Raw genomic sequence first — 15,479 nt, forward strand, 5'->3', positions numbered from 1 at the left:
GATCAAACCATGGTATTGTCCCTATCCCTGAGCCAAGAGTCCGGAAGTTGAGCTCCACCTGCTTCAAAAGTGTGACGTAAAATCTCTGGACAGCTTGATTAAAAAATATCTTGACTCATAAATGATGGATCTTGTGGTGCACTGGCAGTATCCATACTTCTGAGCCAGGAGGTTCAAGTTCATGTCCAACCTGTCCCAGAGTTGAATAATAATATCTCTGAAAACATTGATTAGAAAGTAACTTAACACTGAAAAATGTTGATAGTTAAGTGAGTAGATTTCATTGGAGACAACTGTGCGATCACCCATTTTGGATCTAAGAAGGAATGTTTATGAATGGCAAACAACTGATAGTAACATTTTGGGATGCAAAGAAACTTAGAGGGTCAAGGTACCTAGATCATTAAAATGGCATGAACAGGAAGCAAGAACATAATCAAAATAGAATACTAGCTTTTATACTCATAGAATTAGGAAATACTTCTAGGCATAAATTGATCAAGTTTTGGACCTCACTGTGTAATTGGTGCTTGGTGCTAGATTGTTAGTTAATTTTAAAGCTGAGATTTTTGTTAATCAAATATATTAAGAGATATGAGGCAAGGGTGGGGAGAGGTTAGGTCACAGATCAACCATGTCTTCAGTGAATGGTGGAACAGATTTGAGGGGCTGAATGGCCTACTGCTGTTCCTATATACCTTCTAATACTCACAGAAGAATATAAGGGAAATTTTCAAATGCCTATGGATGAGGAAAACAAATTACTTTTATATTTTTCATGACATTAAAACATCCCACAAGCAATGATGGTACATAGTATTTAAGGAAAAATGTAGTTAAGTCATTGAAATTTGAAAATTGCCGAGGACTAAATGAAACATGCAGTGACTGTTGAGGATATATTGATTGGAATAATCATGATTTAAAGAAAAAAATTAGAAGTTAATTCTCAATCTCTCCAGATTGAATTATTTTTCCATTCCCCAATACCTGGTAGTAAACTGACCAACAAACAGTCCATTGTTTGTTAAAACTTCTTAATAACTTATTAATGAACTTTCAGAAAGAACTTCTATGGAATTACATTAAATTTGTAATATTGCTAGCTGTGGAAATCCTAATCTCAGCGGGCTATTAGTTCACCCATCCTGTTGGAATTAAACCAACAATGTAATAGCTGAAGTGGGGCATTATTTCAGACCATATTTTTCAGCTATCATTCAATGTTACCATTGGCAGTTTATGGTTGTCTGAGAGAGCAGGCTGGACTGGAGATTAAATAACCATCCAAAAAGGCTACCATTGGACTTTTACATTATATAACACTGGTATTTTAAACAGATGAACAGCAAAGTGTCACTTAGCTGCATTCTTCATTTCGCTTCATGTGGGAAATTGAACATTGCAAAAGTTTAGATGTTACGCTTAATTATTACCAATACAAAGGAGGCTAAATCCAACTAAAATAGTGAAATAGATCAGTTTCAGTGCAAGCTCCACAAGCAGACAAAATAAAAGAAAAAAGCGTAGGGCGTTTTGTTATTTCTGAAAGCAATCTTGGAGGTTAGTCTCATGGAGAAACACAAATATATTGCTACTAATGTTGTAGGATTTATTTTAAAAAATAAACATAGCTGAGGTAATCAGTCAGAGTTCACAAGTCTGCAGCTTTGCTTTAATTTCTACAGTATTCCAACTCTCTGAAGCTGGATTAATATCCTTGGCCATTATTTCAAACAGAAAAAAAATGCAGCAGATATTGGAAGTCTGAAATGTAAATAGAAAATGCTGGAAATGTGCAGCCAATGCTGCAGCTTCTGTGGGGAAGAGACACAAAGCTGAACCTTTAGAACTGGCAAGAGTTAGAGGCGTAACAGCTGTACACAGGGCAGGAAAAGGAGGGAGAGGAGGAAAGAACAAGAGCAAAGCTCTGGCAGAGGATGGAAGGTGGGGGAGATTAAATTGCAAAAGAAAATGACAATGCAAAGGAAAAAGGAATGGTACTATGAAAAAGAAAGAAGCTAAAAGTAGGAGAGGTGGTTAGGATTTGAAATTGTTCAACACAACATTGAATCTAGAAGGCTATAATGTGCCCACTTGAAAGATGAGTAGCTATTTCTGGGAGCAGATTTTAAAAAATGTAAGTGACCAAACAAAGCAAAGTTTAAGTGGAAATTAGATCAATGATTGGGATCAGTTAACTTAGTTGGCTAGACAGCTAATTTGTGATGTAAAGCAATATTAACAGTGCTAATTCCATTCCCACACCATCTGAGGTTACTATGAAGGGCACAACTTCTCCCCTTGCCTAAGGTGTGGTGACCCTCATATTAAACCACTACTAGTTTCTCTCTCTCTCTCTCTCTCTAATGAAAGAGTAGGACTATCGCAACTTTACCTTTACAGAAGAGAATGGGCATTTCTACAGATAGGTCAGTGGCATGTTTCAGTTGATAATTAAATTCTATGGAACAATTTCAGCCATCAGAAGATAAAACCAACCAGAATTTCTGTTCATGGCCTTGATAATAAGCAGACAATGATGGGTTTAACACTCCAAGTTCCACATGCACAACATATTCCCAAAAGTATTGAAGTGTGAAATTATATTGATATTGGAAAAGACTTATTTTTCACAACTGTAAACACTGTACTTTGTAATGTATCACTGTAGCAGTCTGACACAATATTTAGATCTGAGTAATGTAGTGGTGTCTCACTGTAGAAGACATGTCAGTGTAATATTGCAACGGTATAAGATGTGAAAGCTGTAACAAGAGGTTGTATGTTATATTGGAAGACAAATAGAGACAGGATGGGAAATCAAAGCTCCACTAATATGATCTTATTTAGGAAATGTAAATAAATCTGTTTTACACAAGTGATTATAATGCAATGACCTGTATTTGTGATGCATTCTAATAATATTCTGTGATTGATTATTGCTGATTTTGAAATTATGGAAACTACTGCAATGTGCTGAGTATATTCACTGCAGCTTTCAATGTTCAGCAAATAAAACTAATAATATGTCCTCTTTTTATGTAGTATCTTGTCACATCAAAGCATGTTACAGTTGGTTTCCTCGAAAATGTAATCGCCCTGTCCTAGCAGCGTCTCATAAACAGCGATGAGTTGATCTCATTTTCATGACATTGCTCGAGGGAGAAATGTTGTCACAACTCAAGGAAAATGTTCTTTTTTTTCTTCAAACAAAGAACAGAATAGTTAACATTTACAGCAACAGATTTAACCTTTCGTCTGAAAGAAACGCTTTTGCAAAGTGGAAGGGAGAAGGTAGAATAGAAAGAGGCAAATTAATAGGGAAGAATGGGGAGGTGAGTGAAATGGTAAGGGAAAGGAAAAAGGGAGAGGGAGAAGGGGGAATGGGTAAATGCAAAGGAATAATGAGAGATGGAAGAAGGCAAAATGAAGGAAGATGTGACAGTGAATAATGATAAAGTCCATGACGAGAGGCAATAGAAGTGGAAAGGAGCACCAAAGGGAAGGAGAAGGGAACAGAGGGAAGGGTTGGAGGGGAAGAGTTATGGAAAGGAGGTATAGTGAGAGAGAAGTATGAGGATTGGTAGGAGGGTTACAAGGATTGGACAGAAATAGGCAGATGGAGGAGGATAGAGAGGAGAATGAGTATTGGAAAGGAATGAGGATGAGGTGCCGAGTGAAAAGGGAGAAAGAGCAGAGAGGGAAGGGGATGAAGATTTGAGAAGGTTTGGGAGCAGAGGAGGGATGTAATCAGAGTGACTAGCTGCCATGAAATAAAATAATGGGCACTTTAATTGTGGGATTTGATAGGGTGGAGTGGTAACCATTTCAGCAGAGAATTTAAAGCACCCAAACTGTATGCATTATCTTGATCACAACATGATAATTTCTCAGTTGGCTAAGTCACTTATACTCCTTTCACATCACTTAACTGAGACTGTCACATGCTGGAAGTATGGTTCAGAAGATGTTCAACAAGGAACATGACATTGTTTCACTTTGACAAAAGAGCAGTCTTTTCCCTGGGGTCAGAGAGTCCAGAACTAGAGGACATAGGTTTAGGGTGAGAGGGGAAAGATATAAAAGAGATCTAAGGGGCAACTTTTTCACACAGAGAGTGGTACATGTATGAAATGAGCTGCCAGAGGAAGTGGTGGAGGCTGGTACAATTGCAACATTTAAGAGGCATTTGGGTGGGTAAATGAATAGGAAGGGTTTGGAAGGATATGGGCCGGGTGCTGGCAGGTGGGACTAGACAGGGTTGGGATATCTGGTTGGCATGGACAGGTTGGACCGAAGGGTCTGTTTCCATGCTGTACATCTCTATGACGATCCCTTAAAATACAGGAGAGCTGGCCACTCTGGGCAGAGTGGGTATGGAGGAGGAGCACAGAGCAATAGGGAGAAGGGTGTGAAAGGAGGTGAGGCAGAGAGAAAGGACCGATGGGGAAAGAATATGTTTTCCCTTGTGGGAGAGTCAAGGACCAAGGGCCTAATCTCAGAATAAGGTTATCTAATCAAGACAGCGATGAGCAAGAATTTCTTATTTCAGAAGGTCATGAATCTGTGGAACTCTTTCCCACAGAGGGATGTTGAGGCTAGGTCATTTGGCATATTTAATTATGAAATAGATTTTTAATCAATCAAGCAATCAAGTGTTACAGAGAAAAGACAGGAAAGTGGAATGTAATAGTGCTCGTTGCCAGTTATAGAAATGATTTGGATGTGAATATAGGAGGATGGTTAGTAAGATGGCCAAAAGGGCCAGATGATGTTTAATTTAGATAAATGTGAGGTGTTACATTTTGGTAAGTCAAATCAGGGCAGGACTTATACACTTAATGGTGGAATCCTAGGGAGTGTTGCCAAATAAATAGACCTTGGGGTGCAGGTTCATAGTTTCTTCGAAGTGGAATCATAGGTAGCCAATGTATTGAAGATGATGTTTGGTATGCTTGCCTATATTGGTCAGTGCATTGAGTACAGGAGTCGGGAGGTCATTTTGCAGCTGTACAGGACATTGGTTAAGCCACATTTGGAATACTGCATTCAAATCTAGTCTCCCTGCTTTAGGAAAGATGTTGTTAAACTTGAAAAGGCTCAGAAAGGATTTACAAGGATGTTGCCAGAGTTCGAGGGTTTGAGATACAGGGAGAGGCTAAATAAGCTGGGGCTATTTCTCCCTGAGCATCAGAGTTTGAGGAGTGACCTCACAGGATTTTATAAAATCATGAGAGGTGTGGATAGTGACTAGCTAAGGTCTTTTCCCCAGGGTAGGGGTCCTAAACTAAAAGGCATAGCTTTAAGGAAAGAGGGGAAAGATTTAAATGGAACCTAAGGTGAGGGTGAGGTGCAACTTTTTCACACAAAACCTATATATGAGTTGCCACAGCAAGTGTGGAGATAGCTACAGTTACAACATTTAAAATGCATCTGGATGGTTAAGGAGCGTTTAGAGGGATTAAGAGGCAAATGGGATTAGATTAATTTAAGATATCTGGTGGGCAAGGACGTGTTGGATCCGAAGTGGTGTACAACTCTTATGACTCTGAATGGGAAGCAGACTCCATTGACTGAATGATCTATTTCTGCTCCTAAGACTTATGCCCTTAGGAAGGGTGAGGAGGAGTGGGGTGGACTAAAGGGCAGAGCCAGGAAGGAGCATCCATATTCACAGCAACATTGGCATCTCTGTCTTGTGCACAGAATTGTCATTGACTGTGTCTGTACCTAATGCATCTGCATTCTAGCATCTCGATTCCCCCTGTGCTGTGCAGTTCAGTATTTGAATGTTCATGTGCTGTGACGATACACGGACGGATGTTCTTCCCCCGTTCCACGCGATCATGCTCCCGTTGCCTGGAGTTACAAAAGCTGTCGGTGTCGGTGTCCATGACGCGGAGGATACGGAAACAAGTAAGACTAACCACGGCGGAGGCGACAGACAGCACCCTGCGGGCAACTGGGACTTGGCTGGTTCTAGAGCTGCTCGGAGGATCATGTCAGCATCGGCTGTTTTCATTCTCGACCTCAAGGGGAAGGTAAGGCCTGGAGTATGAATCTTACTGGGTGTTTCAGTGCTTCATGAGCGGCGAGATAGTGAGGGAGAGTCTGAGAGAGGGAATAGGAAGGGGGAGAGGGGGGGGGGCAGTCTACCTGAAGACACAGGTGACCCTGCGTCAGTTTCACCTGAGCTTTGCAATTTCACTTGCAAGGGGGGAGTTCAGTTCGCTCAAACGTCTGAAAAAAGTTTTAAATCAGGACCGAAGTTGTTTTCTCTACCCGCCCCCGGGTCTGACGGAGTACATTTTTTTTTTGTATTGGCTGTAAATAAAATGGAGAAAAAGTTCTGCCTGGAATTCAACACGAATAAGGATTAGTTTTCATCATGGCTGTTTCTTTCCGTCTGTCCTTGAAACTCCTCCCCCACACACACAGTGATGTCCGGGGCTTAACTTGTCGGATTAGTTGCTTCGTGATGTCTTTTCAATGTGTGCAGGGAAGTCGCAAAACTAATAAGGAGCGCTTTGCCAGCTCCCCTCCCCACCCCATTTCAGGGGTCCCTGATGGAAGAGTCAGAGTGTGGGCACTCCCATCTCCCAGGAACTTGCAACCCTCTGTATGTTTGCCAGCCCGAGAATTGCTGCTGTTAAAACCTGTTTACATTTTCATCTCGAAACATCTGTGCCGTTGCCGTCACGCAGACAAGACACTATAGACTGAGGCTCAAGTGAGTTGGCTAATGTCAGAGAAATGTTATTCCAGCTGAAATGGGATCCAAGTCTCTTGAGTGTCACATCCTGTGCAAAATTCCTCTCTGCGTTAACCCTTTGCTGTAATTATGGGGCTAAAGTACAGGGGCCGCCTACACAGTGGGCAGCCTGGAGCCTGCTGGAGTGGATATTCTGTTCCACATCTGAGACCAAACGTAAACATTTTCACCTCGCATCTTAGTTGGGTTCGCAGGGGCCGACCTGACCTTCCAGTCACCGTCCATTTTAATGCTCCTTCCCATTCCCTTTCTGACATGACCATCCTCAGCCTCCTCCATTGCCACAACATTCAGACCACAAGTTGAAGGAACAATGCCTCATCCTCTGCCAGGGCAGCCTACAGCTGAAGCAGGGAAAGATCATTAAGCATTACAGCCATTGAGTTATACAGAACAGAAACAGACCCTTGGTTCAAGTCGTCCGTGCTGACCAGAAATCCCAAATTAGTGTAGTCCCATTTACCAGTACTTCGCCCATATCTCTCTCAACCCTTCCTATTCATGTACCCATCTACATGTCTTTTCAATGTTTTAATTGTACCAGCCTGCACCACTTCCTCTGGCAGTTCATTCCATACGCATAGCACCCTCTGTGTGAAAAAATTGCCCCTTAGGTCCCTTTTAAGTCTTTCCCCTCTCACTTTAAACCTATGCCTTCTAGTTTTGAACTCCCCTACGCAGGAGAAAAGACCTTGGCTATTCATCCTATCCATGCCCGTCATGATTATATAAACCCTTGTAAAGACACGCCTCTGCCTCTTACGCCCCAGGGAAATAGCCCCAGCCTATTCAGCCTCTCTCTATTGTTCAAAATTCTGTTCTATCATACAATTCCATAATCCTGTCCAAAAAAATGCTGAGTAAAATGGATCAATATTCTGTGGCGTTGAGAGATGAATTTAAGGCCATGGCTGAACTGTGGCAAGAATAGGAAATTGTCCTGATGTCAAACACAAGACAGAGCTTAATGTTCTACCTCCCTGGATTCTGCACAAGCTTTTCTCTACTCTTCCTTGGATAGTTCACCCACATCTGAAATGATTTACCATCAAACCAAATCTTTTTGTCTTGAACTGTCATGGGCATCTCTGGGAAAAGTTCAGCCATTGTGAGCAAAGAAGACTGCCTTACAGGCTATGCTGAATTTAGAATTACAATACGTTCATCAAGCTGTAATTTAATGAATAGGGAACACATAAAATCAGCAAAATAAGTAATAGCATTTGTATTACAATATGATAATTACCCCCCTTGAAATATCTCAGGCACTGGCTTTTACCAATATATCAGCTTGTGCTTATGTGTGCTCGCCACATTAGCACACCAAAGCTTGCTAAGTCTTGTTTTTGTTTGTTTTATACTGCTTGGTGCTGACCTATTGACAGCATTTTAAGCTTTTGTTGGTATGTAATGAAAAAAGGGACTATTTATCCAGAATATAGATTTATTCAGCTGGAAGCTTTCAAACACAATTAACTTAACAAATGCTCCGTGTATCTTCAGCTGCCTCGATCTGCTGAGGTTTTATCTCCACTCACTTCTAATTAAGACCATAAGACATAGGAGTGGAAGTAAGGCCATTTGGCCCATTGAGTCCACTCCGCCATTTAATCATGGCTGATGGGCATTTCAACACCATTTACCCACATTCTCCCTGTATCCCTTAATTCCTTGTGAGATCAAGAATTTATCAATCTCTGCCTTGAAGACATTTAATGTCCCGGCCTCCGCTGCACTCTGTGGCAATGAATTCCACAGGCCCACCACTCTCTGGCTGAAGAAATGTCTCCTCATTTCTGTTCTAAATTGACCTCCTCTAATTCACAGGCTGTGCCCACAGGTCCTAATCTCTCCACCTAACAGAAACAAATTCCCAGCGTCCACCTTGCATTATCTTGCAAATTTCTATTAGACCTCCCTCAAAATTCCTTCTAAACTTGAATGAACACAATTCCAGGATCCTCAGCTGTTCATCGTATGTTAGGCCTACCATTCCAGGGATCATCTGTGTGAATCTCCGCTGGACACGCTCCAATGCCAGTATGTCCTTCCTGAGGTGTGGGGCTCAAAATTGGGCACGTTCTAAATGGGGTATAACTAGAGCTTTATAAAGTCTCAGAAGCACATTGCTGCTTTTATACTCCAAACCTCTTGAGATAAATGACAACATTACATTTACTTTATTAATCACGGACTCAATCTGCAAGTTAACCTTTACAGAATCCTGGACTAGCACTCCCAGATCTCTTTGTACTTTGGATTTATGAATTTTCTCACCATTTAGAAAATAGTCCATGCTGTATTCTTTTTTTCAAAATGCAAGACCCCGCATTTGCTCATGTTGAATTTCATCAGCCATTTCCTGGACCACTCTCCTAAACCATCTAAATCTTTTTGCAGCCTCCCCACCGTCTCAGTACTATCTGCTTGTCCATCTAACTTCGTATCATTGGCAAATTTCACCAGAATGACCCCAGTCCTTTCATCCAGATGAATAATATATAAAGTGAACAGCTGCGGCCCCAGTACTGAACCCTGCGGGACACCACTTGTCACCGGCTGCCATTCCGAAAAAGAACCTTTTATCCTAACTCTCTGCCTTCTGTCAGACAGCCAATCCTCAATCCATGCCAGTAGCTCACCTCGATTACCATGGGCCCTCATCTTAATCAGCAGCCTTCAGTGAAGCACCCATCAAAGGCCTTTTTGGAAGTCTAGATAGATAACAAACACTGGGTTTCCCTGGTCTAACCTAATTGTTACCTCTTCAAAGAATTAAAGCAGGTTTGTTAGGCACAACTCCCCTTACTAAATCCATGCTGACTTGTTCTAATCCAACCCTGCACTTCCAAGAATTTAGTAATCTCATCCTAAACGAGAGATTCCAGAATGACAACTGAGGTTTGGTTAATCGGCCTATAATTTTCCATCTTTTGTTTTGACCCTTTCTTGAACAAGGGGATTATAACAGTGATTTTCCAATCATCTGGGGCTTTCCCTGACTCCAGTGACTTTTGAAAGATCACAACCAAAGCCTCCGCTATTTCTTCAGCCACCTCCCTCAGAACTCTAGGATGTAGCCCATCGGGAGCAGGAGATCTATCAATTTTTAGAGCTTTTAGCTTTTCTAGCACTTCCTGTTTTGTAATGGCAATCATACTCAACTCTGCTCCCGATTCTCCTTAATTGTTGGGATTTTTACACATGTCTTCCACTGAGAAGGCTAACACAAAGTACTTATTAAGTTCTTCAGCTACTTCCTTATCTCTCAGCACTAGCCTTCCTGTATCAATTTGGAGGTGCCCAATGCTACATTTGCCTCTCGTTTGTTTCTTATGTTTGTTTGTTTCCAATCATTTCTAATATTACTGGCTAGCCTACCTTCATATTTGATCCTCTCCTTCCTTCTTTCTCTCCTTGTTATCCTCTGTTTGTTTCTGTAGCCTTCCCAATCTTCTGATTTCCCAGTGCTCTTGGCCACTTTATAGGCTCTCTCTTTTTCTTTGATACATTTCCTGACTTCCTTTGTCAGCCATGGCTGTCTAATCGCCTCCCCCTCTGTACAGTGTCCTCAATTACAACTAGAAACTCCTGCCATTGTTGCTCTACTGTCTTTCCCACTAGGCTCTGCCTCCAGTAGATTTTCGACAAGTCCTTTCTCATGCCCCTGTAATTACCTTTATTTAACTGTAACACTATTACATTCGATTTTGCCTTCTCTCTTTCAAACTGCAGACTGATCTCTACCTTATTATGATCGCTACGTCCTAAGTGTTTCCTTACTTTAAGATCTTTTACAAAGTCTGGCTCATTACATAGCACTAAGTCCAGAATAGCCTGCTTCCTTGTGGGCTCCATCACAAGTTGTTCCAAAAAGCCATCCTGTAAGCATTCCCTTTCTTCAGATCCACTGGCAACATTATTCACCCAGTCCCCTGCATATTGAAGTCCCCCATGATCACCGTGACCTTGGCTTTCTGACATGCCCTATCTATTTCCCTGTAAATCTTGCACTCCAAGTCCTGACCACTGTTAGGAGGTCTGTACATAAAGCCCATTATGGCATTTTTGCCTTTGTGGTTCCTCAACTCCACCCACACAGACTCCACATCATTCAGTATCATAGATTTAATTTCATTCTTGAGTAACAAGGCAATACCGCCTCCTCTGCCCACTTCCTGTCTTTTCTATAAGTTGTAAATCCTTGGATGTTTAACTGCCAGTCCTGAACCCCCCTGCAACCACATCTCTGTGATGCCTACCACATCATAATCATTCACGATGATTTGTGCCATTAATTCAACTACTTTATTACAAATACTATGAGCATTCAGGTAAAGCACCTTAATGCTAATTTTCTTATCCTCATGATTTCCAACATCTCTAGTGATATGTCCTAAATTGTCCTTTTTTGCTTCATTCCTAGTCTGCCTTGAACTTAAACCCTGCACACATGCCAACCTGCTGCTAATCTTTCTACTTGACTCCATACTCCCTGTCGCTTTCCCTTTTTCCCCCCCCCCCCCCACCCTGACTCACAAGTTTAAGGTCCTAGTGACCACCCGATTGATGCTGTATTAATTGCTTTATTCCATGACTCTTTTTAAATTTGGTTAACCAAGCTGAACAGAATTTGTTTGGAGTTGAAATATTTACTTTGGCTTGCCTGACCAGCAGTAGCCTAGTCAATGGCACCCTCTCACACTCTCTCTGTCTCATCCACCCCATCATTCTGTCTGTCTCATCATATTCTAGTTCATGCAGTGTTTTTTGGTTGCCAATTTTGTTTTTACATGTCATTACTGATTCTTAGGTATCCACCTCATACTCATTACTCAGTTTTGGCATTGACATATCTCTATTTATTTAATTTCAGCAATAATTCCAGTTTCTTGGCTGTTTCCTCTATGTGTGGCCACCTATTTTTTTTTTGACATGATTGCTTTAAATGTGTTGTCCTTCACAGTGTATCATTGCCACTACCTGTATGAAAACATATATTTTCTTTTAACCTGCATAGTGTTATGCATTTTATTAGTCATTTGGGTGCTTTTATGCGGGTCATGTCATGTGAATGAGTTAGTTCAGGTGGGTCAAGTTCTGCTCCACTGTGAGGAAAAAAATGGCCAGTTTTTGAACAAAGCAGGTTTTCAGCTGTCCAGATGTGAGATATTGGATTTGACCTGCATCAGCCTCATGTAGCTTAATGTCTTTGGTTAACAAAACATTATCTATCTCAAACTTAAAATTAACTGTGTTCTAACATCAGTTGCCATTTGGCAGAGGCTAAATCAGATTAGAGAAATTAATGTGTGGAGTACAAACTCATAGGGATTCAGGTTCATAAGGTACTGACCCCAGTGTTGGGAAGAATGGGATCTGTATTACTGTGATGACATCTATCTGACCTGTGCTGTGACCAGTGGCAGTGGTTTATGAGCTGCATGACTAGGGAAGTACAAAGGCTTCCCTAGTTATGGACAAGGGATCAAATTTGGGAAGAAATAGTAAATTGAAGTGTAAACATAAAGCAAAGAGAAAGATATTAATATCAGAATGATAAATGGACCTTGATAGGAACAGATAGAAAGTACAAGACTAAGAGTAAATTAACAAATAAAGCTAGAAACTATAAGAAGAATAAAAATTTACAGCTAAAGACTCTATATCTGAATGCACATGACACTAAAAACAAACAGATAACTGACAGTGCAAATAGAAATAAGTATGATTTGCTAGCCAATACAGAATACATGGATTGGAACCTGAATTGTGAAGCATTCATGTCATTTAGACAAGGACAGGAAACTAGAAAATGGTGGTTTGGTGGAGCTGTTAGTCAATTATAGTATAAAATAAAGTGAGGGATGACCAAATTCAAAATCCAGGATGTGAAAATGGTTTGGGTAGAGATAGAAATGAGAAAGGCATGAAGTCATTTGTGGCAGTGATGTGCAGGTCTCCGACATAAGGTGGAATTTAAGGGAAGAAATAGTGAGAGTTTGTCAGAAAGACCTGATATAATCCTAGTAGATTTTAATTTCCATGTAGATTGAAAAAGTGAGATGGGCAAAGTTGGACTAGATGAGTTCATGGAATGTTGTTGGGAGCATTTCTTAGAACGGAATGATCTGGCGTCAACCAGAGAGTATGAAACCTGGTATTGTGCTAAGTGTGGCACAGTTGTGTGAATTGGACTTTACATATTTTAAAACAATCAGTTCTTTGCAGTCAAAAAAAGAACTTGTACATGCACTGCGCCTAGTTTAAATCAACAAATAGCTTTTAGACATTTGCTGGTTCATTTCTCAGGGAAATGCCATTACTGATTTAAAATATGAACAGAAACTGGCAGTTAACTGTCAAACATCATTAACTGGTGCTATTTTCATGGGAACACCACCAACAATCAGTGTTCAGTTAAAAAGCGATCGCATGGTATAAATATTGGTTTCCCCTTAAATTGTCCTGATGAGTGTAAGATCGAGTTTTGACAATGTATTTTTTCAGCAATTTTCAAGACAAGATGATTTCATAGTGAAGGTATCCATATATAAAAGTGATAATAATATGATTGATTTGTGCACTTATTTTGAGGGAGAAAGGAAAGATTCCAAGGCAGTTTCTTTCTAAAATAACTTAAATGTAAGGCAATTAAAAGGGTATGTAGGAAGAGCTAGCTCAGTGAGTTGCCAAATTTGATCAATAGAAAAGAAATGGCAGATCTTTAAGGGGATATTTCAATATACAAAGAATATTCTAAGGGGCACATCCACCATTCATGAAGTTGCCCCCCTTTTCTCAAATCTATCTTTGATCAGTCAGCTAATGCTAAAAAATACTGATACATTACCTCAACAGCATGGGCACTTAATATATTATATTGTATATATCAAAAGTCTTCAGCAAATTCATACTTTATACCCACTGTCTCCCCTTTATTTAACCTGTTTGTTTCCACCTAAAAGAGTTGTCATAAATTTGTCAGGCAAATAAATCCCCTTGCAAGAAAAGCTAACATTCCATTCACCTTTCTAATTTTTCACTATAATTACATACTAATTATTGATATTTTGTTGTCATTTTATGCTTCCATGTGCGGACTCTTTGCAGGCAAAGAACATGGAAGGCCTATTCTCTGTGGTACTTCATGTGATTATTAGTGACTGAGAACGACAATCTCAATCTACAGGTTCCTCAGTAGTTGGGGCTGAGGGATTTTTGGTTAGGCCAGACTCTGTGTTAGCAGAATTCTTCCGTTGTCTGTGCCATTTGTTGTTAGCAGCATTGCATCTGTTTGTTCCAAACTCCTAGGCTGCTTTCTTGGTTGCTGTACACCAGCCATCCCTGGTAGCGTCCTGTTAGTGGCTAGTGCCAGCTCGATTGAGTTTTCTTTTCAGCTTTTCTTTGAAACATTTCTGAGCTGTACTTCCACCTTAATTACTAAGACACAGTTCACCATTAACCAATGTGTTTGGCATTCTGAAGTCCTCCATGTATGATCAATATCCAGAGGAGTAGAGATTTCAAGTGATTGCTGGAAAAATGGACTCTTCTGAAGACTCCACTGTTTATTACATAATCGTACCATTTGATGCTTATGACAGATTGAAGACAGCTATGATGGAAATGCTAAGCAGTTGTATTTATTTATTTTCTGAATGAAAGCCTGTGACTCTGACACATTCAAGAGAAGAATGATGACCGTCACTTTGTATGCTTGAGTTTTGTAGATGTGCTGAAAGCTTTTGCCAGACATGATTTGAAAGGCAGCTAAAGGCATCAGTGACCTTGGACAAATCAACTGTATACGTCCTGTGGACAAAAGCATCATTTGACTTAACGCTAACAAGAAACCGTTCTATTGAATTGAATTTACTGGTCTATAATAAATTGTAATTTTCTTGGGCTACGTTCAGTACAGCACGACAGGATTCTGTAAATTAATAGGGCAAAGGCATTTGTTGTCTCAGAGTATCAGTTTACAATGGGCTGCATAATTGTTAGGGATCAGAAACTCCACAATAAACTCCTTTTGTGGCTTTGGTATGTGTCAGTAATCGTCACAGGTTGAAGGAGATGCTGTCTGTTCAGAAGTTGGGATATGCATGATCAGGCGTGTCTTTGCCTTTTGTTTTATTTCCATGTGGGCATCGCTGACTAGGCCAGCATTTGTTATCCATTCTTAATTGCCCAGAGGGCAGTTGAAAGCTAACCACATTGCTCTGAGTCTGGAGTCATGAAATATATTAAAAATTTTCAGTGCCAGGTGTATCCTTAACACCATTGGAGATAGGGAGGAGAGAGCTCGACTTTGTTTGACCTGTCCTTTTCTAACATTTGTGCAGTTGATGGAGAATTGTGGGAAACTTTGAACGATACCCCAGTCTAGATAGTACAGATACACAGAAGAGACATATAAATCTGTCGAGGATTGCATCTCCTTTTAGTAGACCATTGGCAGGAATCCCAGGTAGTCCCAAGGGCTTTGTATGATTTTAATTGTATTGTAATTGTATTCATCTGTTCTTGGATTGTTGCTTCATCTGTCTCAGCCTCCGTTTCCCAATGGGAGATATTTGCATTTCACCAAATCAGATCTCTCTCATTTTTCTGATTACTGGTGCATGATGGGACTGTTTAGCTATGAATAGGATTGCATCATTTATGGATTTTAGAAATGCCTAAACATGGTAGTAGATCT

General features: G+C 40.4%; 1 protein-coding gene across 2 annotated transcripts in view; it reads left to right on the forward strand.

Annotated features, from left to right (window-relative positions):
• The first annotated feature begins 5,692 nt into the window (after positions 1-5,692).
• LOC132819153 (AP-1 complex subunit mu-1-like) overlaps positions 5,693-15,479 on the forward strand; it is a 68,553-nt gene continuing 58,766 nt past the window's right edge. The window contains exon 1 of one of the 2 annotated variants that reach the window (XM_060830565.1): positions 5,693-6,044. In XM_060830565.1, coding sequence (XP_060686548.1) covers positions 5,793-6,044 — 252 coding nt within the window. In that variant the 5' untranslated portion in view covers positions 5,693-5,792. The remainder of the gene's footprint in view (positions 6,045-15,479) is intronic. The other variant, XM_060830564.1, reaches the window with a different exon arrangement.

This window comes from Hemiscyllium ocellatum, chromosome 9 (assembly GCF_020745735.1).
Source record: "Hemiscyllium ocellatum isolate sHemOce1 chromosome 9, sHemOce1.pat.X.cur, whole genome shotgun sequence".
Taxonomy (NCBI): Eukaryota; Metazoa; Chordata; class Chondrichthyes; order Orectolobiformes; family Hemiscylliidae; genus Hemiscyllium; species Hemiscyllium ocellatum.